The following is a 25,726-nucleotide window of genomic DNA, read 5'->3' on the forward strand; positions in this document are numbered from 1 at the left end:
GCGTGGTGCTGGGCTTGCAGCACCTCGGGGAGCGGGATCACAGCCCTGCCGTGGGCGTCCTGCCTCCCCCGCTCCCGACTGTGTGTCCCTGTGACAGATCATCGCCTGAGAGACGGGGAGCGATCGGTCACTTGTGTCACGGTGATCAGCCGCTTGTATCACAGTGATCGGTCACTTTTGTCACGGTGATCAGCCGCTTGTATCACAGTGATCGGCCACTTGTGTCACGGTGATCAGCCGGTTGTATCACCATGATCGGTCACTTGTGTCACAGCGATCAGCTGGTTGTATCACAGTGATCGGTCACTTGTGTCACGGTGATCAGCCGGTTGTATCACAGTGATCGGCTGGTTGTATCACAGTATCGGCCACTTGTGTCATGGTGATCAGCCAGTTGTATCACAGTGATCAGTCACTTGTGTCACGGTGATCAGCCGGTTGTATCACAGTGATCGGTCACTTGTGTCACGGTGATCAGCCGGTTGTATCACAGTGATCGGCTGGTTGTATCACAGTGATCGGCCACTTGTGTCACGGTGATCAGCCAGTTGTATCACAGTGATTGGCCGGTTGTATCACAGTGATCGGTCACTTGTGTCACGGTGATCAGCCAGTTGTATCACAGTGATCAGCCGGTTGTATCACAGTGATCGGTCACTTGTGTCACGGTGATCAGCTGGTTGTATCACAGTGATCGGTCACTTGTGTCACGGTGATCAGCCGGTTGTATCACAGTGATCGGTCACTTGTGTCACGGTGATCAGCCGCTTGTAGCACAGTGATCGGTCACTTGTGTCACGGTGATCAGCCGCTTGTATCACAGTGATCGGTCACTTGTGTCACGGTGATCAGCCGGTTGTATCACAGTGATCGGTCACTTGTGTCACGGCGATCAGCCGCTTGTAGCACAGTGATCGGTCACTTGTGTCACGGTGATCAGCCGCTTGTATCACAGTGATCGGCCACTTGTGTCACTGTGATCAGCCGGTTGTATCACAGTGATCAGTCACTTGTGTCACGGTGATCAGCCGGTTGTATCACAGTGATCGGTCGCTTGCGTCACTGTGATCAGCCAGTTGTGTCACAGTGATCGGTCACTTGTGTCACGGTGATCAGCCAGTTGTATCACAGTGATCAGTCACTTGTGTCACGGTGATCAGCCAGTTGTGTCACAGTGATCAGCCGGTTGTATCACAGTGATCGGCTGGTTGTATCACAGTGATCGGTCACTTGTGTCACGGTGATCAGCCGGTTGTATCACAGTGATCGGTCGCTTGCGTCACTGTGATCAGCCGGTTGTATCACAGTGATCGGTCACTTGTGTCACGGTGATCAGCTGGTTGCATTACAGTGATCGGTCACTTGTGTCGTGGTCATCGCTCAGTTGTATCATGGTGATCAGTTGGTTGTATCACAGTGATTGGTCATTTGTATTGTGGTGATTGGTTGGTTGTGTCATGGTGACTGCTCACTTGTGTCATGGTGTTTGGTTGGTTATGCCATGGTGATTGGTCAGTTGTGTCATGGTGATCGGTTGGTTGTATCACAGTTACTGGTCACTTTTGTTATGGTGATCTGTCAGTTGTGTCACAGTGATCAGTTGGTTGTATCATGGTGATCTGTCGATTGTATCATGGTGATCAGTCAGTGGTATCACGGTGACCGGTCAGTTGTATCACCATTGATCAGTCAGTTGTATCACGGTGATCAGTTGGTTGTATCACAATGACCGGTCAGTTGTATCCTGGTGATCGGTCAGTTGTATCACGGTGATCGGTCGGTTGTATCACAGTGACTGGTCAGTTGTATCCTGGTGCTTGGTTGGTTCTGTCATGGTGACCGGTCAGTTGTATCCTGGTGATCGGTCAGTTGTATCACAGTGATCGGCCAGTTGTATCATGGTGATTGGTCAGTTGTATCACAGTGACCGGTCAGTTGTATCCTAGTGCTTGGTTGGTTCTCTCATGGTGACCGGTCAGTTGTATCCTGGTGATCGGTCAGTTGTATCACAGTGATCGGCCAGTTGTATCATGGTGATTGGTCAGTTGTATCACAGTGACCGGTCAGTTGTATCCTAGTGCTTGGTTGGTTCTCTCATGGTGACCGGTCAGTTGTATCCTGGTGATCGGTCAGTTGTATCACAGTGATCGGCCAGTTGTATCATGGTGATTGGTCAGTTGTATCACAGTGACCGGTCAGTTGTATCCTAGTGCTTGGTTGGTTCTCTCATGGTGACCGGTCAGTTGTATCCTGGTGATCGATCAGTTGTATCACGGTCATCAGCTGGTTGTATCACAGTGATCCGTTAGTTGTATCCTGGTGGTTGGTTGGTTCTGTCATGGTGACCGGTCAGTTGTATCCTGGTGATCCGTCAGTTGTATCCTGGTGGGTGGTTCGTTCTGTCATAGTGACCGGTCAGTTGTATCCTGGTGATTGGTCAGTTGTATCACGGTGATCAGCTGGTTGTATCACAGTGATCCATTAATTGTATCCTGGTGCTTGGTTGGTTGTGTCATGCTGACCTGCCGGTTGTCTCCCGGTGATCAGTCGGTTGTCTCACGCATCCCTGCTCCTGGCCGGGCCGCGGTGCCTCCCTCTGTTTTTGGGCAGGAAATGTCTCTTTAATGGGCCGCAGAGGGGACCGGGCCGTGTTTTGCTAAGCGGGAGGAATGTGGACATGGCAGCCTCTGCTCTTTCCTCCTGGCCGGTCCCGGAGCCGCGGGGCCGGCTCGCGTGCGGCTCCGGCTCGCGTGCGGCTCCGGCCGCGCCGCCTGCTCCTGGCGCAGCCTGCGGGGCTGCAGGTGCGTGTGCGGCGCTGGGGGGGCTCCGTGCCCCCTGCCAGCGCCGCGGGGAGCCCTTTCCTTTCATCCCGGGTTAGCTCTGCTCCCACATGGCTGCCAGAGGGTCCCGGGGGGCGCTGGGCATGATTGGAACCAGCTGTCCGAATTCTCCCCTTCTCCCGGGGGGGAAACGCGGCGTAAGGGACAGCGGGGACACCCCGGAGCCGTCGACACGGGGGAAACCGTCCCTACCCAGCGCCACGCGGGGGCTGCACCCCCGGGACGCCGCTCGTGGGACCCCATCCCGCTCCCCATCCCCGCGCTGCCGGTACATCTCGTAACCTTTAACGAGCGGGGCCTGCTCAGCACAGAAGCGAGAGCTGGGCGGCTGCTTTACGAGGCAGCGCTTCGCCGCGGGGAGGGGGAACCTGCGCCCGGGCCAGCGCCGGCGTTTGGCGCCCGGCGGCACCTCCGGCGCCTCGGGGCGCGCGGCCCTTGGCGGTGCGGTGGGTGCCGGAGGTGTCTGTGGGGTTCCTTGATCCGCGGGTTCCCCCACAAAGCGGCTCTATGCTGTGGTTTCTCTTCCCGCAGCTGTGCCGGTGGATCCCCGTGGCCGCGCCGAGCCCGGCTCCTCTTTGCCACACTGGGCCGCTGCCCACTGGGCCAACAAGCCCATGGCCCTGCCTGGTTTGCTCTACCAGTAACACCAGTGCGAGGTGGGGTGGGGAATGGGGGCTCTTGGTGGGATTTGGCTGCGCGGTGGCGGCAGCGGGTCCTCCCCGTCCTCAGAGAGGGCAGAGTGCCCAGGAAGGGGGGGACGCCTGTGCCCCCCCCCAGGAACAGCTCCCAAGGTGTCGGGAATGGAAAAGTCCGAGCACGGTCAGAGCAGAGAAAGGGCACTTGCCAAAATTAACAGTTGCTTCGGGTTTGCGGGAGCAGAAGCCAAAACGCCAGGAATCTTGGATGCGAAAAGGGAAACTTTTTGCTGTGGGCAGTAAATCAGCACGGAAAGATTGGAGGTGGGGAGGGCGGGGGAGCGCGGCCCCCGTGTGCCGGCAGCGCCGCGAGCGCGGCCGTGGCCGTGGCCGTGGCTGTGGCTGTGGCCGTGGCCGTGGCCGTGGCCGTGGCTGTGGCCGTGGCTGTGGCTGTGGCCGTGGCCGTGGCCGTGGCTGTGGCCGTGGCCGTGGCCGTGGCCGTGGCCGTGGCCGTGGCCGTGTCTGTGGCCGTGGCCGTGGCTGTGGCTGTGGCCGTGGCTGTGGCCGTGGCCGTGGCTGTGGCCGTGGCTGTGGCCGTGGCCGTGGCCGTGGCCGTGGCCGTGGCCGTGTCTGTGGCCGTGGCCGTGGCCGTGGCTGTGGCTGTGGCTGTGGCCGTGGCTGTGGCTGTGGCTGTGGCCGTGGCTGTGGCCGTGGCCGTGGCCGTGGCCGTGGCTGTGGCTGTGGCCGTGGCTGTGGCCGTGGCCGTGGCTGTGGCTGTGGCCGTGGCTGTGGCTGTGGCCGTGGCCGTGGCCGTGGCTGTGGCTGTGGCCGTGGCTGTGGCCGTGGCCGTGGCTGTGGCTGTGGCCGTGGCCGTGGCCGTGGCTGTGGCTGTGGCCGTGGCTGTGGCCGTGGCCGTGGCCGGGCCCCGTGGCGGCTGCCCCAGCCCGCTGGCGTTCAGGGGTTTTCAGTCCTTCCTCCTGTTGGTTGTGAAGCAAATTTCAGCTCCGCTCCTGGGCCTGTGTGGCTGCCATGTGGTGTGATGTGAGCCTGTGTTTACTCTGAAACCTACTGATCACCTCCCAAAGTGCTCAGGGCTGAGCTTGCCGTCCTTGTGGGAGCAGAGGGGTCTCTGAACCCCGGGGCTGTTGGGGGCCACCAGCACCATGTCCAGGCAGGTCCAGAGTATCTCCAGGGGTGGGGATTCTACCCCAGGCAGAGCCTGACCGCCCCCCAGTGAAACAGCATCTTCTCGTGTTCAGGTTGAATTCCAAGTGCGCTTCTTTGCGTCCCTGAGCAGCGCCCGGCTCCCTCCTCTTCCTCCATGGCTGGGATCCCCCTGCCCTTCCCGGCTGGGTTTTGGGGGAGGGCTCCAGGTGCGGCGCGGGGTGCGCGGCGGCAGGAAGGCCCCGGCAGCTGGCTTTGCTAAAGAAAACACCTCGCCATAAATCAGGGGGGGGGGCTGCGGCGGGGGGAGGGCAGCGGCCAGCGGAGCCGCCAGCGCGTTCCCCCTCATTAACCGCTGCGGTTCCTGCGCCGCGCGGGGAGCTCGTGGGCTCCGGCGTCTCGCGGGTCTGTTCCAAGCAAGCGATGCTGCGGCTCCTGCCCGGCTCCCCGCGCTTCCCCACCGCTCAGCACCCCCTCGCTGCTCCAGCTTCGCCGTTTGTCCGGCCCCGGGAAGGTCGAGGCCGCGGCGCTGCTGCCCCGGAGTGCCAGCGGCGTCCTTGGCGTCAGCACAAAGCGGGGGGCTGCTCCTGTCACAGCCTGGGCAGGGGACACGGGTGACGCGTGTCCCTGCGCCCTCGCTGGGGTCCTATCAGATCTGAGCCAGCGCCGGCGCTGTGGCGAGGACGAGGGGACCTGTGCTGGGGGGTGAACAGCCCGGTCCGTCCGTCTGTCCCATCAAGTTCTGGAAGTCTCTGTGTCCCCTGTGCTCCACTCTGAGACCCCCCAGATCTCCCCCGGGGGACCCTGCACAGCTGCAAACTCACGCGTTTGTTCTGCCTTGTGCTGCCCAGATTTAGGGCAGGAGCAAAGGTTATGGAGCCGGGCTGGGACAGGAGCCTGAGCACACGCTCCGGGCACGCGGCCCCTCCCCAGCCCTTGCGGGAGAGGGAAACTGAGGCAGGTGGGAATGATGGATCGCAGGGGAGGTCTTGGCTGCTTCAGGTGGCCCCTGACCCCCCGGGACCCCGCTCGGAGCTCTGGGAATCGTCGAATCATTTGGGTTGGAAAAGACCTTTGAGATCATGGAGTCCAAGCGTTGGCCCAACACTGCCCAGGCCGCCTCTAAGCCGCGTCACCTCGTCAGTGCCCTGGGAAGCCCCATTTGAGCACTGCGGGTGACTGGGATTCAGGCGACGGAGCCGGGGAGCCGTGTCGGTGCCCGCTGGGCCCCCCGGTGTGGTCCCGGTGCCCGCGCCCGCTCGCTCGCCCTCCTCCGCGGCAGCCGGCGGCTCTGGCAGCCCCTTCCCCGGCCCGCGCAGCGATCGGAGCTGACGGGCTCGATTTGTCAGAGATAAAAAATAGCGGAGGAGGAATGGAAAGACAGGAGGCACAGGAAAGCAGTTTGGTAGTTAGAGACAGAGGAACAGAATTAACGTGCGGTGGGGGATTTGGAGCGAACACTGCCTGCATTGTAATGTGATAGGGGTAAGGGAAAAAAGAGAGACCGAGAGAGAGGGGCTGACCCCGAATCCCCGGGGGAGCCGCGGGGAGAGCAGCAACGAGGAGAGAGTGAAGGATTCCAGAGGTGGACTGGCTTCCTCTCGCAGCAGACAGACACAGGGGAGACGGGCAGGGAGCCAGCGCCGTACCTGCACTTCCCATCGAGCCCCGACAGCTGCAGCTGCTTTGGGAGGGGGCCGGGGGGCGCGGGGCACGCGGGACGGGGACACGCGCGGCTGGCGGCGCGACCCGCGGCGCCGCAGCCGGGGGACGGGGCTGCGGGGGGCGCCGGGGGTGGCACCTGCCCCGGAGCGGGGCCGGGGGGTCCGGCTGGCCGGGATCCAGCGCGAGGGCAGGGGGGGGAGGTGGAAAAAGGCCCCTAACAGCAAGTAAATCAGCGGCAGCGCGGGGTCACACGTGGTTCCTGGCAGCCCCGCAGGTGCTAAGCGGGGACGCAGGCGGCAGCGCCTTGTGATGGATCATGTGGGGAGCGCGGCAGCTCATTGTCCCCCAGCTTGGGGACGGGGCGGTGGGAGTGGGGGGTCGCCCGGGGCAGGGGCTGCGCTGCCGTGGCCATGGGACCCCCCCCAGGGCCGGGGGGTGGTTGGTGCTGCTGGGACACACCGGAGGCACGTCCCTTGGGTTCCCCACGTCCCTAACCTCGGGTCCCCCATGTCCCTAACCTCGGGTTCCCCATGTCCCTAACCTCGGGTTCCCCATGTCCCTAACCTCAGGTTCCCCATGTCCCTAACCTTGGGTTCCCCATGTCCCTAACCTCGGGTTCCCCATGTCCCTTCCCTCGGGTCTCCCACGTCCCTCCCCTTGGGTTCCCCTGTCCCTTCCCTTGGGTCCCCCACGTCCCTCCCCTTGGGTTCCCCTGTCCCTTCCCTCGGGTTCCCCACGTCCCTCCCCTCGGGTTCCCCACGTCCCTTCCCTCGGGTTCCCCACGTCCCTTCCCTTGGGTCCCCCACGTCCCTTCCTTTGGGTCCCCCACGTCCCTCCCCTTGGGTTCCCCACGTCTCTCCCATTGGGTTCCCCACGTCCCTTCCCTCGGGTCCCCCACATCCCTTCCCTCGGGTCCCCCATGTCCCTAACCTCGGGTCCCCCACGTCCCTCCTCTCGGGTTCCCCATGTCCCTCCCCTCGGGTTCCCCACGTCCCTCCCCTTGGGTTCCCCCACGTCCCTTCCCTCGGGTTCCCCACGTCCCTCCCATTGGGTCCCCCATGTCCCTTCCCTCGGGTCCCCCATGTCCCTAACCTCGGGTCCCCCATGTCCCTAACCTCGGGTTCCCCACGTCCCTTCCCTCGGGTTCCCCACATCCCTTCCCTCGGGTCCCCCATGTCCCTTCCCTCGGGTTCCCTGGGGCGTGTGGCTCATCGGTGAGGCCGAAGGCAGTGCCTGGTGGGGACCGGGGTCTGGCTCCTGTCCCCAAGCCCCAGGGCACTGACAGAGGCATCAAACATGTCAGCATTGGGGACACGGCAATGGCAGCACTGGGGACACGGCAGTGGCAGCATTGGGGACATAGCAGCACTGGGGACACAGCAGTGGCAGCACTGGGGACATGGCGATGGCAGCATTGGGGCCACAGCAATGGCAGCTTTGGGGCCACGGCAATGGCAGCATTGGGGACATGGCAGTGGCAGCATTGGGGACACGGCAATGGCAACATTGGGGCCATGGCAATGGCAACATTGGGAACATGGCAGCACTGGGAACATGACAATGGCAGCATTGGGGACATGGTAATGGCAGCATTGGGGACATGGCAATGGCTGAATTGGGGACACGGCAATGGCAACATTGGGGCCATGGCAATGGTAACATTGGGGACATGGCAATGGCAGCATTGGGGACATGGCAATGGCAGCACTGGGGACATGGCAATGGCAGCACTGGGGACATGGCAGTGGCTGAATTGGGGACACAGTAGTGGCAGCATTGGGGACACGGCAATGACAGCATTGGGGAAATGGCAATGGCAGCATTGGGGACACAACAATGGCAGCATTGGGGACACAGCAGCACCAGGGACATGGCAATGGCAGCACTGGGGACATGGCAATGGCTGCATTGGGGACACACAGTGTTGGAGAAAGGACAGTATTGGGGACATGGCAGTGGCAGCATTTGGGACACAGTAGCGTTGGGGACACAGAAGTGACAGCACAGGGGACACGGCAGTGGCATCACTGTCCCCTCCTCGACCATCGGCGGTTCCTGCAGGGTCACACGCAGGAACGCGGCGCTGGGCTCCTCCGGGGCCGCTCCGGCCCTGACGCTGGGCTGGTTTCGCTCTGCGCCCGTGGAATTCCAGGTGTGGTCTCCCCAGGGCAGAGCAGAGGGGCAGGAGAACCTCTCTGACCCACTGACCACCCCCGCTAACCCCCCCCAGGTCCCATTGGCTTCCTGGCCACAAGGGCCAGTGCTGGCTCAGGGTCACCCTGCTGTCCCCAGGACCCCCAGGGGCAGCTCTGGGCTCCTCAGCTCAGGGCTCAGAATGGCGGCCCCAGGGATGGCGGGATCACCTCAGGACAAGAAACCCTTGAGGTGCTGGAGCGAGTGAAGAGAAGGGAGCAGAGCTGGTGAGGGGCTGGAGCACAAGTGTGATGGAGACTGAGGGACCTGGGGGTTCAGCTGGAGAACAGGAGCTGAGGGGAGACCTTCTGATCTCTGAACTGCCTGAAAGGAGCTTGGAGCCAGGGGGGTCGGGCTCTGCTCCCCAGGAACAAGCGCCAGGAGCAGAGGAAACGGCCTCAAGTTGCGCCAGGGGAGGTTGAGGTTGGATGTGGGAACAATTTCTTCCCCAAAGGGCTGTGGGGCATTGAACAGGCTGCCCAGGGCAGTGCTGGAGTCACCAGCCCTGGAGGGCTGGACAGACGGACGCGAGGTTCTCAGGACAGGGAGCAGGGACAGGGGCGGGTTATGGTTGGACTCGGTGATCTTGAAGGTCTTTTCCAACCATAATGACTCTACTATTCTATGACTTTTGGATCGTTTCACCCGCCGCTGGGGCTGAGGGCTGAACACTTGTGAGCACAGTCAGCGCGTGTCTGCGCGAGGAGAAAATCCCACCGACAGCGCTCGGTTCCTCTCGCTGGGACACGGGGAGGAGGAGCTGGGCCCAGCGAGGATGGACAGGGACAGACACAAGGACAGAGGGTGGCCCAGGGAATGGCCAGGTCCCCCCAGGCACCAGTGCTGCTGCCACCCGGACTCCAGGGTCCGCTCTGCTCGGGGGCTTGGCAGAGGTCTTGAGGCATCTTGAGGGTTTGTGGTGGGTCTTGGTGGTCAAGGTGGGTCTTGTGGGATTGTGGTGGAACTTGAGGGGTTGTGGTGGGTCTTGTGGAGTTGTGGTGGGTCTTGAGGGGTTGTGGTGGGTCTTGAGGGGTTGTGGTGGGTCTTGTGGAGTTGTGGTGGGTCTTGAGGGGTTGTGGTGGGTCTTAGGGGCTGTGGGGGATCTCGAAGGGTTGTGGTGGATCTCGAGAGGTTGTGGTGGATCTCGAGGGGTTGTGGTGGATCTCGAGGGGTTGTGGGGGTCTTGAGGGGTTGTGGTGGATCTCGATGCTCGTGATGGGTCTTGGGGAGTTGTGGTGGGTCTTGAGGGGTTGTGGTGGGTCTTGTGGAGTTGTGGTGGGTCTTGAGGGGTTGTGGTGGGTCTTAGGGGCTGTGGGGGATCTCGAAGGGTTGTGGTGGATCTCGAGGGGTTGTGGTGGATCTCGAGGGGTTGCGGTGGATCTCGAGGGGTTGTGGGGGTCTTGAGGGCTTGTGGTGGGTCTTGCAGAGTTGTGGTGGAACTTGAGGGGTTGTGGTGGGTCTTGGGGCTGTGGTGGATCTGGAGGGGTCTTGGAGGTCTTGAAGGGTTGTGGTGGATCTTGATGCTCGTGATGGGTCTTGGGGGGTTGTGGTGGAGCTTGAGGGGTCTTGAGGGGTTGTGGTGGGTCTTGCGGAGTTGTGGTGGGTCTTGAGGGGTTGTGGTGGGTCTTAGGGGTTGTGATGGATCTTGAGGGGTTGTGGTGGGTCTTAGGGGTTGTGATGGATCTTGAGGGGTTGTGGAGGTCTTGAGCCCATTTGTACTTTAGGCCCCGAGCACCGTTCCGGTGGCCCTGGGTGGCTGTTGGCTTTCCCCAGGGTGGCCATACCCATGTCACCTCCACATCTCCACCAGTGCCTGTGCTGGGGACGTGCTACTGGTCCCCAGTAAGGGGTTAACTGGGGATGTGGAAAGGTGCTGGAGCAGAAAAGGCCGGGGGCACTGCTGCCCCCAAACGTCCCAGCTCCCCAGCAGCTCTCCCAGTATCCCAGCAGCTCTCCCAGTATCCCAGCAGATCTCCCAGTATCCCAGCAGCTCTCCCAGTATCCCAGCAGCTCTCCCAGGAGTGCTAGGGGGGTCAGAGGAGAGGAATGGGGGCCCAGGGAGTGATGGGGGCATCAGATAAGGGGAAGGGGGGCCCAGGGAGCGATGTTGGCGGTCAGGGGATGGGAAAGGGGACCCATGGACTGATGGGGGAGCCCAGGGAGCAATGGGGGGTTAGGGGAGGGAAAAGGGGCCCAGGGAGCGATGTTGGGGGTCAGATAAGGGGAAGGGGGCCCAGGGAGCAATGCGGGGGTCGGCGGAAGGCAGAGGGGCCCAGGGTGGCCATGGGGGGGTCAGGGGAAGGCAGGGGAGCCGAGCACACCGTGGGGCAGCCCCGTTTGCGCAGCTGCCAGCACCGTGTGTTTAAAGACCCTTTTCCTTTCTTTCCCGGGACCCCCGTACGGCTTTACCAGCCAACCCATAATTGTCACCTGCAGCACTTTAATGGCTCGCCAGCCGCACGTGTTGCCGGCGGGCGGTGGAGAAGGGGCCGGGGGGGCATATGGATGCGATTGGGAGCGGTGGCAGCTGGACACGGGTCCCCATCCCGCGCACAGTGGGACCTGCGGGTGCTGCCGGGGACCCCGTGCGCCCCTCTGCCCCGAGCTCCCCTGTGCCGGGGGGTCACACTCGTCCTCCACAGACTCCGGCATTTCGGCGCTGGGATATAGAGGGTGTGAAGCCGGTGGCGGGTTGGACCCACCTCCCGCTCCGTGGCACAGGCGAAGCTCTGCGGCGGCTGTGACAGAGGTGACATCCGTCCCCCGTCACACAAGGCGCAGTGACTTGCTGCGGAGCGTCTTCCCTCCTCTGGCAGGAGTTTTGGTGAGCTTGGGGGTGAGAGAGCCGGTGCCGCCACGGGCAACCTGTGCTGGGACGCCGGGACTGGTTCCAGTCCAGCCCTACGTCAGCATTACTGAGCACCCGTGTTTGTGACCTGGGAGCTGTTTCCCTCTGCGTCGGGGATCTCCGACCCGTTGGTCGGATCCCTCTTGCAGAATCACCCGTGTTCGTTCTTTCTGTCCCAGCTGTGGGTGTCCCGGCCCCCAGCGACGGCAGGAGCTGCCGCTCGTGTCCCTGGCAGCGCATGGTGGCGACGGGACACGGGTGGCACCGCGTTCTCATCCCCAAAGCCCCCAGAGCTCCGGAGGAGCAGGAGCCGCAGCTGCCGTGGGTGCCGAGGGACCCGCAGCCCCGGCGCTCGTCCCCGAGCCAGCGGCGCGGCCTGGACACGGCAGACGTGCGGATCCTGGAGCCACCTGTGACTTCACAGAGCAAATATGTGGTGGAAAATCACTGGGCGGCTGGGCAGGCCCTATCGCGGCGCTGAGCGCCAGCGCCGCCCGGCTCGCTGCCGGGTCCCCCCGCGTCGCCGGGGAAAGCAGCGAAAGCTGCATCTCCCGCAGCACCAGGTGATGGGACGAGAGGAAACAGCCCCGAGTTGCGCAAGGGGAGGTTTAGATTGGATATTAGGAAAGAATTCTTCCTGGAAAGGGCTGTGGGGCATTGGAACAGGGCTGGAGTCACCGTCCTGGAGGGGTTGAAAAGGCGGTTAGATGAGGTTCTTAGGGTTAGTGCCAGAGTTGGGTTATGGTTGGAGGGTCTCTCCCAACTGAAATGGTTCTACTCTGTGATTCTACTCTATGATTGTGTTCTCTGGTACCTGTGCCAGCACGTCCCTGGCTCCGGGCTCCGTCCCCGCGGGCAGAGCCGTGTCCGCGGTGGCACAGCCCGCGGTGATGAGCCGGCAGAGGAATGCGTGGCTGGAAGAGGCGCGGTGGGACCCGGCGGCAGCGTCTCAGAGCCGAGGTATGCGCGGCGTGCCGGTGCCAGGGCACCGAGCCGGGTGCGGGCGCCGCTGCTCCAGCGCCCCTTCCGCTCAACCTCCTGCTCCGTCCTGCGGCAGCTCCGCTCGGCCGCGGACGCTCCGGCCACGGGCCGTCGGCTTTGCCGCGTTTGTAACGGTGCGAGCGCCGATCCCCTGTCCCTGCGTGACCGCAGCAGCCTGGGTGGGGCCGAGTTGGCAGCGTCCCTCGGAATCGGTGAAGCATCGTTTGAGTGTCGAGCGTTCCGACCTCATCCGCAGGGCTCCGAGGGGCTGCGCTGAACGGCCGCTTTCCTCCCGGCGCCTCCGAGCTTCATCGCAGCGCTATCATCCCTGCGCTCGCTTCGTGTCCTCCCGAGGGGCAGGAGCCTTCCAAACCTCTTTCTCCAGCTTCGAAACCGCTCCGGTTGCAGTTAAAAACACCAACGTTCCCATGTCGGTCAAGCGGAGCGTCTCCGGGCTCCGCCAGGCACGGGACGGGTCGCTCCAGATGTGTCACTTGTCACCCCCGAGCCACCTCGGGACCCTTTGGCATCAGCACCGTGCAGAGCGAGGGGACCCCCGCGCCCCTGCCCCCCAGCGCCCCGGCCCCTCCGCAGCCCTCGCGGCGAACAGCAAAGGCCTTTTGTGCTGCTTTAGCTGATATCGAGTTGATTTTCTTGCTGCGCTTCGAAACTTTTCACACCCAGCGTGCTCGGGGTTGCGTTTGGTTGGAGAACAGGGAGATAACGCCCCGGACAGACAAGACAACGCTTTTCTCCAAGTGGTTTTGAGTGGGAACAAACCATTCTCGTTGTAGTTGTTGGCCGGGAGCCCGAGGCCGCTCTGAGCTCCGTGTGGGACACACGGGTGGGACAGACCCCGACTGGCACCGCTGATCCATGGGGACGTTCTGTGCCGTTACCATCGGGCTTCGGATATAGCGAGGGTCGGGTTTTTGGCCGGGGACCGTGGTGGTTCAGCTCCGTTTCGGCGCAGTTCCCGTCGGCACTTCCTTCGGTTCAGCTTTTGGCTGTTTGGCAGAAGCCTCTGGGCCTTTTTGTGCCTTTTCCCTCTTCTGTCCCCGAATCGGCTGCTGGGACCGGGGGGGCTCATCCTGGGCCCGGCTGCTCCCTGCGGACGGACCTTGTGAGGACCAGCACTGCGTATCTTTTACTTCATATTCTATTTTCCATTTTATACACACTAGTAGCAGTAGTATATTAGTATTATTTCATTATTATATCAAAATAGTTTTATCTCAATCCACAGGTTTCTCCCCTTTTGATTCTGTGCCCTTTCTGGGTGCTGAGCGAGCCAGCAGCTCTGCTGGGCTCTATTGCTGGCTCGGCTTGAACCACAACACTCTTGGTGATTTTTGGGGAGCGCCTGTGACCACTCTGGAGCCCGAGCTCACCCTTCCCTCCATCTCCGGCTCTTATAACCTCGGGCCGCTGTTTTGGGGACGTAAGGCGCGTTTCACACCCCGCGCTGGCGTGATTTATGTCCCCAGGAGCTCAGCTCAGCCGCAGCATCTGGTTTGCAGCGGGTCCCCGGTTTTGAGCCGGTGCCGCAGCCGGGGACGCGGCGCAGGGCTCGGCGCTCGCCCCACCGAGGGTTTGGCCCAAAGGGGGAGCAGAGCGCGAGCTGCGGCTGCGTCGGGGCCTAAAGCCGGCGAGGGTGCGGTTGAACCGGCGCTTTATTGTGGGGGGGCTCGGGGGGGAAGGAAATCCTGCCGTGGGTTTCAACCATAGTCATTTTTAATTATACAAATCGCTCAGGCTTTATATTATCACATCAATGACATGAAACACCAGCATGTATTGATCAAACTCAACAACTGCAGCACCCCAGGGCTCCGGGTTGAGGGCACGGAGCGGCTCCACGCTGGAGGGGACGGGGAGAGCCGAGTGTCCCCGGACGAGGTGCCACCGGCACCGCTCGAGTCCGCCCCGGAATGGGGTGCGCGGTGTCCCCAGACACTGGGGGTATGTGGTGTCCCCAGACACCGGGGTGCGTGGTGTCCCCAGACACTGGGGTGCGCAGTGTCCCCAAACACCAGGGGTGCGTGGTGTCCCCAGACACCAGGGGTGTGCGGTGTCCCCAGACACTGGGGGTATGTGGTGTCCCCAGACACCGGGGTGCACGGTGTCCCCAGACACTGGGGTGCGCAGTGTCCCCAAACACCAGGGGTGCGTGGTGTCCCCAGACCCCGGGGTGCACAGTGTCCCCGGACACCAGGGTGCGCGGTGTCCCCAGACAGCGGAGCGGGTCCCTGGTCCCTTTGGCTGGCCGGGCAGCAGCTGCGGTGCCATGGCGGAGCGTCCCTGCGCAGCCAGCGCTCCTGCCGTCCCCGTGTCCGTCCTGGTCCCCGAGCCGCGTGCGCGGGTGGCGCGAGGTCCCCGGGGTGTCACCGTGCCGCTCTCCCCAGCAGCAGGGTGAAGGCAGGAGTGGCCGTGGCTGTGGTTTGGTGTGTGTGGCTTTTCCATCCTTCCTCCTTCTGCTCGTCCTTCCCCGGCGCCGTGACCGTCTAACTCCGAATCGCCGTCTTCCTGTCTCGGTCTTTGCTCTGCGGAGAGGAGGAGAAGCCGAGTTACAAAACCATTGGGGCCGGGAGCTCAGCCCGGAGCCTCCCGCGCTCCCGGTGCCGGGCAGAGAGCGGGGTGGCTTTCCCAAGGTGTCACTGTCATTGTCATTGTCATCGCCACCGCGGGACCCACCAGGGCCACCGCAGCGTCCTCCCGGCCAGCCCCTCGGTGACAGCCGGGCTGGGAGCCGGACTTAGTGCCCCGGGTGCCAAAACGTTCCCCCACCAGCACTGTCACCATCGCCGCCACCACCCGCACCGCCACTGTCACCACCACTGCCACCAGCACCGCCACTGTCACCATCACTGATACCACCAGCACCGCCACTGTCACCATCACAACCACCAGCTCCATCACTGTCACCATCACAACCACCAGCTCCATCACTGTCACCACCAGCACCATCAGTATCACCATCACTGATACCACCAGCACCATCACTGTCACCACCACACCCACCAGCACCACCACTGTCACCACCAGCACCATCACTGTCACCACCACAACCACCAGCACCATCACTGTCACCACCACACCCACCAGCACCAACACTGTCACCACCAGCACCATCAGTATCACCATCACTGATACCACCAGCACCATCACTGTCACCACCACTGCCACCAGCACCACCACTGTCACCATCGCTGATGCCACCAGCACCATCACTGTCACCACCACCACCACCAGCACCATCAGTCACTACCATTGCCAGTACCAGCACCACCACTGCTTCCAATACCACCATTGCTGCCACCACCACCACCAGCATTCCCACCCCCAGCACCATCACTGCCATCATCACTGCCACCACCACCACTGCCACCACCACCACCAGCACCATCACTGCCATCATCACTGCCACCACCAGCACCAGCATTCCCACCCCCAGCACCATCAGTGCCACCACCGCCACTGCCACCACCACCGCCAGCATTGCCACCCCCAGCACACTCACTGCCACCGCTACCACCACCAGCACCACCCCACCCCCAGCCAGCCGGTGATCTCCTGCCCAGTTTGATGGCACCGTGGCCACGTGGGGTTTAACCGGGTTGGGTGCCGGTCCCTCCGCCCGGGACCGAGCGTTCGGTGCCGTTTCCACCAGCGTGGAAACGTCCCCTGCCAGCGTGGCCGTGCCGGAGCCGCTCGGCGGCTCAGCCTCCCCCATCGCACGTGCGGCCCCTGCGCTGCCTCCTCCTTTGTTACCGGGGGTGGGAGGGGAGGGGAAGGGGAGTTCAGCTCAGGAACGGTAAAATTAAATTTCCCAGATGTTCAGGCCCCAGGAGTTCTTGTGCTGTCTGGAGAGGAAATGGGGATTCGGAAAATCCCGCCTCATATTTTTTCCCCTATCACCTTGCCTTTCCGCTGCCATTAAGTGCAGCAGGAACAGTAAATTACGGGGCCGCGGAGCCGTCGCATCTCGGAGATACAGCGGGGGGAGCGGGGGACGGCGCTGGGGATGCTGAGCTCCCCGGGCAGCTCGCGGTCGCTCTCGGCTCCCCGGCACCGGCACCGACCCAAATTATGGGTGTTTGCGCACTAAACCCACAGCCGGGTCCAGACCCCAAGTCTGGCTGTCCCATGGGCCAGCTGACGGGGACCTGCTGTGGGTGGCGGCGGGAGGGACACAGAGATGGGGACGGCTGTTGTGACAAGGACACGAGCTCCCCGGCTCCCGGTGCTGCGCCTGGGCCGAGGCCGAAGGCTGCGAGTTCCTCCCTGTGCGTTGAATCAAAACCTGCGCCAGCGTTCTCCAGCGTTCTCCCTCCCGAGGGACGGGGCCGGTGACACCCAGAGCCCAAGCGCCACACGGGGTCCCTGCAATGAAACCCCCGGTGACCCCGCCGGCGCAGCCCCAGCTCTGTCACCAAGCCCCACAGGTCCCCACCGGCCAGGCTGACCAGACCCCCAGGCTGCGTCGTCCCTTCCGGAGGGTCCCGTCCCCCCGTCCCCTCCTCGCTGTGCTCCAGCGCCGCGCTGTGCCGCGGTTATCTGTGCCGGGACCAGAGATGCTCTGGAAGGTGCTCCTGCCCTTGTCCCGTGTGCCTGTTCCTCTCCAGGAGCATCAAACCCGGGGCGGGGGACATGGGGACCGGGACCAGCTCGTGGCACCCGGCTCTGCCGCCCTGCCCACCCGTGGCGGTGGCAATGGGACCCCGCCGCGCTTGCCACACCAGTGCGTGCTCCTGCGCCGGCAGACAGAGCAGCCGATGCCGGACACTCGTCCCTTGTCCCTTTAACCGGTGTGCAGCCCCTGCGCTCGCTGCTCGGGGTGACACACGCGCCTCTCGTCTCGTGTCCCCCAGGTCCCCTCCAGCTCCGCGCCATGGAGACAGTGGGGACGAGCGCTCACAGAGGATCCTGCCAGGGTCCTCAGCGCCGCGTTTGGACCGTTTGGCGTTTAAAAGAGCCCGGTCCAGCCACGGCGCAGGCGTCTGCGAGCCCCACAGCTCCACAGCCCAACCCATGGTGAGGGACACCCCAGTGCATGGGGGACACCCCAACCCATGGTGAGGGACACCCCAGTGCATGGGGGACACCCCAACACATGGTGAGGGACACCCCAGTGCATGGGGGACACCCCAACCCGTGGTGAGGGACACCCCAGTGCATGGGGGACACCCCAACCCATGGTGAGGGACACCCCAGTGCATGGGCGACACCCCAGTGCATGGGGGACACCCCAACCCATGGTGAGGGACACCCCAGTGTCACCGGACGAGAAGCGTCCTGGCTTTTCCGCACCAGGCAGGGACGGTGACACAGAAAGCTGAACCTGGAGAAGGACAGTGGGCTGGCGGGGATGGGTGACCCTGAGTCCCAGCGCTCGCTTACAGGAGCGATCCCCAGCAACGCCGGTCCCGGCCCGTCCTGTCCCGTCTGTCACTCAGCGCCCGTGGCGCACGGGATGCTCCGCACATCTCAGCTGTGGCATCACCCGAGGCCTCGTCCCCATGCTGGTTTTTGGCGCTGGGGGACCCGGCCCAAGCCGGCGCAGCCGCCGGGCTGCACAGCCGCTTTGGCTGAGCCCGGTCTTGCTCCGGCGCCAACCCGGACAAGCCCCTTTGCCCGCGGCGCCGCTCAGCTGGCGCAAGGCGCAGCTCTGGGAAGGGCTCACCGAAAGCTCGACCTGCTGGGCTGTGCCTTGGGGTGCCCCCAGCACCCGGTGACCCCAACATGCCGCCCAGCTCTCTGTGGTGACCCCTCGCCAGGAGAAGCCTCTGCTGACACCGTTGGGCCCGTTTGTCCCCTCCTTGCTCGCGGTGACAGCGAACGCTCACCCACCGCCCTCCCCGGTGCTCTTGCCTTCCCGGCGACCAGGTGGCACCTGGACCCTGCCCACACCGTCCCCTGGGGCTTCAGTGCCACCTCCTGCCTCTCTAGCGCTAACGAGGTCCCCTCATTAAGCCGTGGCGTTGGCTGCCCCTCGGAGCCACGGCTCGGGACGGAGACGCGTTCCCAGCATGGACGGGGCTGCGCGTGTCTGGGGCCATTGGGGGAGAAGGACGGAGGTTTCGGGGAGCCCATGGGTTGGGCTGTCACCAGCTGTGGGCTGGGGCGTCCCTCACCATGGGTTGGGGTGTCCCCCATGCACTGGGGTGTCCCTCACCGTGGGTTGGGGTGTCCCCCATGGGCTGGGGTGTCACCCATGCACTGGGGTGTCCCTCACCATGGGTTGGGGTGTCACCCATGCACTGGGGTGTCCCCCATGGGCTGGGGTGTCACCCATGCACTGGGGTGTCCCTCACCGTGGGTTGGGGGTGTCCCCCATGGGTTGGGGTGTCACCCATGCACTGGGGTGTCCCTCACCGTGGGTTGGGGGTGTCCCCCATGGGTTGGGGTGTCCCCCATGCACTGGGGTGTCCCTCACCATGGGTTGGGGTGTCCCCCATGGGCTGGGGTGTCCCCCATGCACTGGGGTGTCCCTCACCATAGGTTGAGGTGTCCCCCATTCACTGCGGTGTCCCTCTGAGGTGGCCGGCTCGGTGGCAGCTCCATGGCACATCGGGTGCAAAGTGGTGACAGAGCTGGTGACAGAGGGACACAGGAGATCCCTCAGGGTGACCCTGGCGAGCCAGATGCCCACGGGATCACGCACCGTGAGCTCGCGCTGCTTGAAACGACACCGTGACGCGGGAGCACAACGACGTGGCGAAGGCGCCGCCGGTGCTGCCGGCCCGGCCGGGCTGTTCTGACAGTCCCGTTGTGATCCGCTCCAGCTGCTGCTCCCGGCCCGGCCTGCAGCGCGGCGTGTGCGCCTGGGGAAGCGGCGCTGCCTCCTTCCCGGGACGGGGTCCCCACAGAGCTGGAGCTGCCGCGCACCGCCACACCGGCTCGGCCTTGGGACGCGGCTTTGGGAGCTCGGCTTTGGGAACGCGGCTTTGGGAACGCGGCTTTGGGAGCTCGACTTTGGGAACTCGGCTTTGAGAGCTCGGCTTTGGGAGCTCGGCTTTGGGAACGTGGCTTTGAGAATGCGGCTTTGGGAGCTCGGCTTTGGGAACGTGGCTTTGAGAACGCGGCTTTGGGAGCTCGGCTTTGGGAACGTGGCTTTGGGAATGCGGCTTTGGGAACGCAACTTTGAGAACTCAGCTTTAGGAACACGGCTTTGGGAACACGGCTTTGGGAACGTGGCTTTGAGAACGCGGCTTTGGGAGCTCGGCTTTGGGAACGTGGCTTTGGGAATGCGGCTTTGGGAACGCAACTTTGAGAACTCAGCTTTAGGAACACGGCTTTGGGAACTCGGCTTTGGGAACTCGGCTTTGGGAACTCGGCTTTGGGAGCTTGGCTTTGGAAACAGAGCTTTGGGAACTCGTCTTTGGGAACGTGGCTTTGGGAACGCGGCTTTGGGAACACGCCTTTGCAAACCCGTCTTTGAGAACTTGGCTTTTCAACTTGGTTTTGGGAACGCGGCTTTGACAACTCGGCTTTGAGAACTTGACTTTAGGAACTCAGCTTTGAGAACTCAGCTTTGGGAGCTTAGCTTTGGGAACACGGCTTTGGAAGCTCAGCTTTGGGAGCTCAGCTTTGGGAACTCAGCTTTGGGAACTCAGCTTTGCAAACTCAGCTTTAGGAACACAGCTTTGGGAGCTCAGCTTTGAAAACTCAGCTTTAGGAACACGGCTTTGGGAGCTCAGCTCTGTGAACTCGGCTTTGGGAACTCGGCTTTGGGAGCTCAGCTTTGGGAGCTCAGCTTTGGGAGCTCAGCTTTAGGAACATGGCTTTGGGAACCTGGCTTTGGAAGCTCAGCTCTGGGAACTCGGCTCTGGGAACTCGGCTTTGGGAACTCGGCTTTGCAAACTCAGCTTTGCAAACTCAGCTTTGGGAACTCAGCTTTGAGAACTCAGCTTTGAGAACTCAGCTTTGGAAGCTTAGCTTTGGGAACATGGCTTTGGGAGCTCAGCTTTGGGAGCTCAGCTTTGGAAACTCAGCTTTGAAAACTCGGCTTTGGGAACTCGGTTTTGGGAGCTCAGCTTTGGGAGCTCAGCTTTAGGAACATGGCTTTGGGAACCTGGCTTTGGGAGCTCAGCTCTGGGAACTCAGCTTTGTGAAGCCGCCGAGGCGAGTGGCCTCGTGTGGCACTGGCCACGGGGACGGTGGCCATGGGCTCCACGGCGCCAAGGCAGGTCCGGTCCCTGCACCCAGCGAGGTCCGGGCTGTGCCGGCGTTGCCGCTCGGATGAGCCGGCGTTCATTGCCTCGCCGTTCGTGGAAATAACCATCCCGATCAAAGATGGTTTGTTTTACTCCTTTAACACGCAGTCAAACCTATCAAATTGTTATCTGGCCGTAAAATCGCAAGCACAGACCAAGTGCGCTGCTTAGGCACGGGCTGATCATCCCCCGGCCCAGCCTGAGCCCAGCTTAACTGCCTGCTCAGCCCAACCAAAGTATCTCGTAGTCTTTGATAGTGGCCGAGGAGCCGATCTCGGGGGGGTTTGTCCTGGCCCCGAGTCCTGTGCTGCTCGTTTCCCTGGGCACACAGTGGCCCCGAGGGAAACTGAGGCACGAGCGGCAACAGCGATTGAGCGGAGCCCGGGCAAAAGTGGCGCCGGGAGCTTAGTGCGAGCCAGGCAAAAGTGGCGGTGGGAGTTTATGGGAACTAATGCGAAAGTGGCGGTGGGGATTTGTAGGAATCAATGCGAAAGTGGTGATGGGGATTTATCAGAACCGACGCAAAAGTAGCAAGGAAGATTTATCAGAACTGGCGCAAAATGGTGATGGGAATTGCTGCGGAAGTGGAGACGGGCATTTATCAGAACTGACGCAAAGGCAGCGAAGGGAGTTTGCTGGAATTGCTGCCGAAGCGGCGATACCAACAGAAGAGACAACGCTCGACCTCTGGAGCCGTCAGCGGGTTTCTGAACCAGCTGGGAACTGGGGGCGGGGGAGCTGCCCAGTTCAGCCCAGTAGCAGCTTCCCCCCACGTGCAGTTCTGTTCTTAACCGGGATAACCCCGTCCCGAGCCGTTTGCTGCGGCACGAGGGCACTTTGCAGCCGGCGGCCGAGCAGTTGGACACCGGTGCTCAGGAGCACTGCGGACAGGGCAGGCGCTCGGGCTTTGCTGGGCTGAGCTTTAGCTGTGTAAATCCCGGCAGATTCAAAGGCTCCTGCCGTCCTTTTCTCCTGCCCCTGCTCCTGCCCCTGCCCCTGCTCCTGCCCCTGCTCCAGCTCCTGCTCCTGCTCCAGCTCCTGCTCCTACTCCTGCTCCTGCTCCTGTTCCTGCTCCTGTTCCTGCTCCTGCTCCAGCTCCTGCTCCTGTTCCTGCCCCTGCTCCTGCTCCAGCTCCTGCTCCTGCTCTGGCTCCTGCCCTTGCTCCAGCTCCAGCTCCTGCTCCTGCTCCTGCTCCTGCTCCTGCTCCCTCTCCAGCTCCTGCCCCTGCCCCTGCACCTGCTCCTGCTCCTGCTCTGGCTCCTGCTCTGGCTCCTGCTCTGGCTCCTGCCCCTGCTCCTGTTCCTGCTCCAGCTCCTGTTCTGCCCCTGCTCCTGCTCCTGCTCCTGCTCCTGCTCCAGCTCCTGCCCATGCTCCTGCTCTGGCTCCTGCTCTGGCTCCGGCTCCTGCTCCATGTCTCTGCGCCGGGAAGGACGTGCGAGGGGATTAACAGGGCCGGGTTTTCCTGCTCTGACACACTCAAGCTGTCGGGTTTGCTGCTGATGGCTTTTACTGGCTGCTCCGCGCTTAATGAGCCTTGAATCCTTAGCAAAGACTTTTCACCCTTCGGGGCCTTACTCCTTGGGGTGAAACGGGTTCAGAGCACGGGGAGAGCACGCGCGGCTCCGGCTGCTGTCCCGACACCTCTGCCTCGGTCACCCCGCCAGACACCAGCTGCGCCGTGCCGAGACCAACAGGTTCTTAAAACCCAGCTGTCCCTGCACCGGGGTTTGCTGTCCCTGTACCCCAGGGTTTGCTGTCCCTGCACCCCAGGGTTTGCTGTCCCTGCACCCAGGCTTTGCTGTCCCTGCACCCCAGGCTTTGCTGTCCCTGCACCCCGGGTTTGCTGTCCCTGCACCCCAAGCTTTGCTGTCCCTGCACCCAGGGTTTGCTGTCCCTGCACCCAGGGTTTGCTGTCCCTGCACTCGGGGTTTGCTGTCCCTGTACCCCAGGCTTTGCTGTCCCTGCACCCCAAGCTTTGCTGTCCCTGCACTTGGGGGTTTGCTGTCCCTGCACCCAGACTTTGCTGTCCCTGCACTCGGGGTTTGCTGTCCCTGCACCCCAGGTCTGTTGTCCCTGTACCCTGGGTTTACTGTCCCTGCACCCAGGGTTTGCTGTCCCTGCACTTGGGGTTTGCTGTCCCTGCACCCCAGGGTTTGCTGTCCCTGCACCCAGGGTTTGCTGTCCCTGCACCCAGGGTTTGCTGTCCCTGCACTTGGGGGTTTGCTGTCCCTGCACTCGGTGTTTACTGTCCCTGCACCGGGGTTTGCTGTCCCTGCACCCAGGGTTTGCTGTCCCTGCACCCCAGGGTTTGCTGTCCCTGCACTTGTGGGTTTGCTGTCCCTGCACCCCAGGCTTTGCTGTCCCTGCACTCAGGGTTTGCTGTCCCTGCACCCAGGGTTTGCTGTTCCTGCACCCCAGACTTTGCTGTCCCTGCACCCAGGGTTTACTGTCCCTGCACCCCAGGCTTTGTTGTCCCTGCACCCCAGGCTTTGTTGTCCCTGCACCCCAGGCTTTGTTGTCCCTGCACCCCAAGCTTTGCTGTCCCTGCACCCCAGGCTTTGCTGTCCCTGCACCGGGCTTTGCTGTCCGGCACTGCCAGGGAAGGGCAGCCAGGGCCATGCTGGAGCTGGAGCCGCAGCCGCGCTCTCCCTCTCCCAACCGGTGGCACTGGGGCAAACGGCCCCCGGAACCTCCCCAGAGCTGCCGGTTTTCCCATTCAGGCTCCTGCGCTCACGTCCTAATCCACCTGTCCCCGAGCCCTCTGTGGCCGACGCCGGGAGCGGGGAGGGACACCGGGTGCACCGGGCTGGCCACAACATCCCACACCGGCCACGGTGCTGGTGGGGCAGGGCTGCCGGCCCCCGCCACCCGCGGGCTGCTCGGTGGGGCCGCGTGCCGTGGTGTCGGCCCCCGCTCCCCCGCACCGGGGCACCGGGCCGGCTGCTGCCAGAGCCGGCACAGCCATCGCCGCGGTGGACGGAGCAGCCCGGGGACCCCGGCGCAGCCAGCCCTGCGCCCCGGCCCCTCTGGCCTCTCCGTTTGCCGCCCGGGCCGTGCCGAGGGAGGCGCGGACTCTTCCAGACTCTTTCCAGACTCTTTCCAGACTCACACTTTCCCTGCGCCTCTGATTTCCAGCTCCTAAAGCGCATTTCTCGCCCTCGCAGCGTTTCCCCCTCTCCCCTCCCTTTCCCTCGCAGTGAACGCACGCAGGATTCGGAGGCGGCTTTGGGCAGCAAATCCAGACGTGCTCAAGGCGGGCACCCCAGGTTTCGGGTGTTCCCCCCAGTCCTGTCCGTGCAGCTCCCACCGGAGCGGCTCCATCTCTCCCAGCCAGCCCCTTTTCCCCTCGGCCCCGTGGCACGGAGCCGTAAGCGGCGCCGCGGTCCGGCTCCGACCCCCTCCATGGCCGGGGACACCCGGGGGGGTCCCCACCGCTGCCGGCAACCCCCGTTCCAGCCGAGAGCCCCGCGGGGCCGGCGCGAGCGGCCACTTACCAGCTTCCTCTGGTTGCTGAGGCAGAAAGTGCAGATCTGTTTGGGCTGGGAGCCGTCGGCGTCGCGCGCGGCGGGGCTGCCGCCGCCGTGGTGGTAGAAGGCCGGCGTGGTGTGGCAGGGCTGCCCGTCCCCGCACGCCTCCCCCACCAGCAGCACGTTCCCCAGGTGCGAGATGTAGCTGGAGGCCAGTCTCAAGGTCTCGATCTTGGAGAGCTTCCTGTCGGCCGGCTCGGTGGGGATGAGCGTGCGGAGGGCGGTGAAGGCGGTGTTGACGCTGTTGGTGCGGTCGCGCTCCCGCGCGTTGGCCGTGTGCCGCTGCCGGGGCTCCCTGCTCAGCCGGTTGGGTTTCTTGCCGCTCCTGCGTTTGCCGGCCTTGATGCCGTAGCCGTCGGCGTCCATGTGGTAGGGCTTCTCGTCGGAGCCGGAGCTCTCGCTGCCGTTCTCCTCGTCCTCCGACAGCATGCTGATCTCGGGGTACAGGTAGCGGCTGGGGGCCGAGCGCAGCATGGCAAAGGACATGGTGGGCGGCCGGGGGACGGCGGGGAAGCGGCGCCGGGGACCAGCGAGCTCTGCCGAGCTCCTCGTGCCGCGGGCGCCCTCAGCTCCGGGCGCTCATGCTGCTTCCCCGGGGAGCCCCGGCTCGTCCCGCTCCCCGCAGGCTCCGTCCCGTCCCGGCTCCCCGCTGGCTCTGGGCGCACCGAAGGGTTAAGGGCTGCTGGCAGGCACCGCCTGTTTCCTCTCCCCACACATGTGCATCTTAAGGCTGGGAGTGTGGCAGGAGCTGGAGCTTTATAGCGGCAGCAGCACTGGTCAGCCAGGCCCCTCCTCCGGCTCCCAGCCCTGCTCAAAGCAGAGCTGCAGGCTCAGCCTACCTGAGCTCACCCTGAGCCCCGAGGGGACTTAACCCTTCAGGGCTCGGCCGGGGGTCCCGCAGAGGCCGGCTGGCGAGGATGGGCTGCGGGCGGCCCGCCGGCCCGGCACACGGCGGCTGCGCGGTGTCCTGTGCGTGCGCTGGGTGGGCACCGGCAAAGGGGCTCCCGGGGGACCCGGCGTGTTTGGGTGGGAGGGAGGGTCCCCTGGCCCCCATCCCGTGGGGTTCATGGGCAGCCTGAGCCTGGGACAGAGCTGGGGACAGAGCTGCGTCACCGCCAGGACAGGGCTGGGGACAGGGCTGGCGATGGGGCTGTGTTACACTGGGGACAGGGCTGCATCACACCCGGGACAGGGCTGGGGACAGGGCTGGCGATGGGGCTGTGTTACACTGGGGACAGGGCTGCATCACCCCCAGGACAGGGCTGGGGACAGGGCTGCGTCACCCCCAGGACAGGGTTGGGGACAGGGCTGTGTCATCCCCAGGACAGGGTTGGGGACAAGGCTGCATCACCCCTGGGACAGGGTTGGGGCTGGGGCTGTGTGACCCCTGGGACAGGGTTGGGGACAGGGCTGCGTCACCCCTGGGACAGGGTTGGGGCCGGGGCTGTGTGACCCCCAGGACAGTGTTGGGGACAGGGCTGCATCACCCCTGGGACAGGGCTGGGGACAGGGCTGTGTGACCCCTGGGACAGGGTTGGGGACAGGGCTGGGGACAGGGCTGTGTGACCCCCGCCCAGGGTGCTCAGGATCAGCCCCGGCCAGCAGAGCGCTGAGCGCGCTGCCCCCTTCCCCAGTGTGACCGAATCCATCCTCTTCC

The 25,726-nt window shown here is 63.6% G+C and overlaps 2 protein-coding genes across 2 annotated transcripts in view; one reads left to right on the forward strand and one right to left on the reverse strand.

The window, feature by feature from the left end:
- The window catches only part of BOP1 (BOP1 ribosomal biogenesis factor), a 72,080-nt gene that overhangs the window by 33,861 nt on the left and 12,493 nt on the right, over nt 1-25,726 (forward strand). The gene's annotated exons all lie outside the window — the stretch shown is intronic.
- On the reverse strand, nt 14,685-24,704 carry SCX (scleraxis bHLH transcription factor). The gene is made up of 2 exons (XM_082045159.1): nt 24,037-24,704; nt 14,685-14,869 (listed from the first exon to the last, which is right to left on the reverse strand). Exons 1-2 carry the CDS (start codon nt 24,553-24,555, stop codon nt 14,831-14,833), a joined length of 558 nt encoding a protein of 185 aa, XP_081901285.1. The 5' UTR covers nt 24,556-24,704; the 3' UTR covers nt 14,685-14,830.

This window comes from Streptopelia decaocto (assembly GCF_964273445.1).
Source record: "Streptopelia decaocto genome assembly, chromosome: 2".
NCBI lineage: Eukaryota > Metazoa > Chordata > Aves > Columbiformes > Columbidae > Streptopelia > Streptopelia decaocto.

Coding starts and splice junctions, on each gene's coding strand:
- SCX (XM_082045159.1), bottom strand. CDS start 24,555: ATGTCCTTTGCCATGCTGCGCTCGGCCCCCAGCCGCTACCTGTACCCC. Junction 14,870..24,036: donor TCAGCAACCAGAGGAAGCTG/GTAAGTGGCCGC, acceptor TCCTCTCCGCAG/AGCAAAGACCGAGACAGGAA.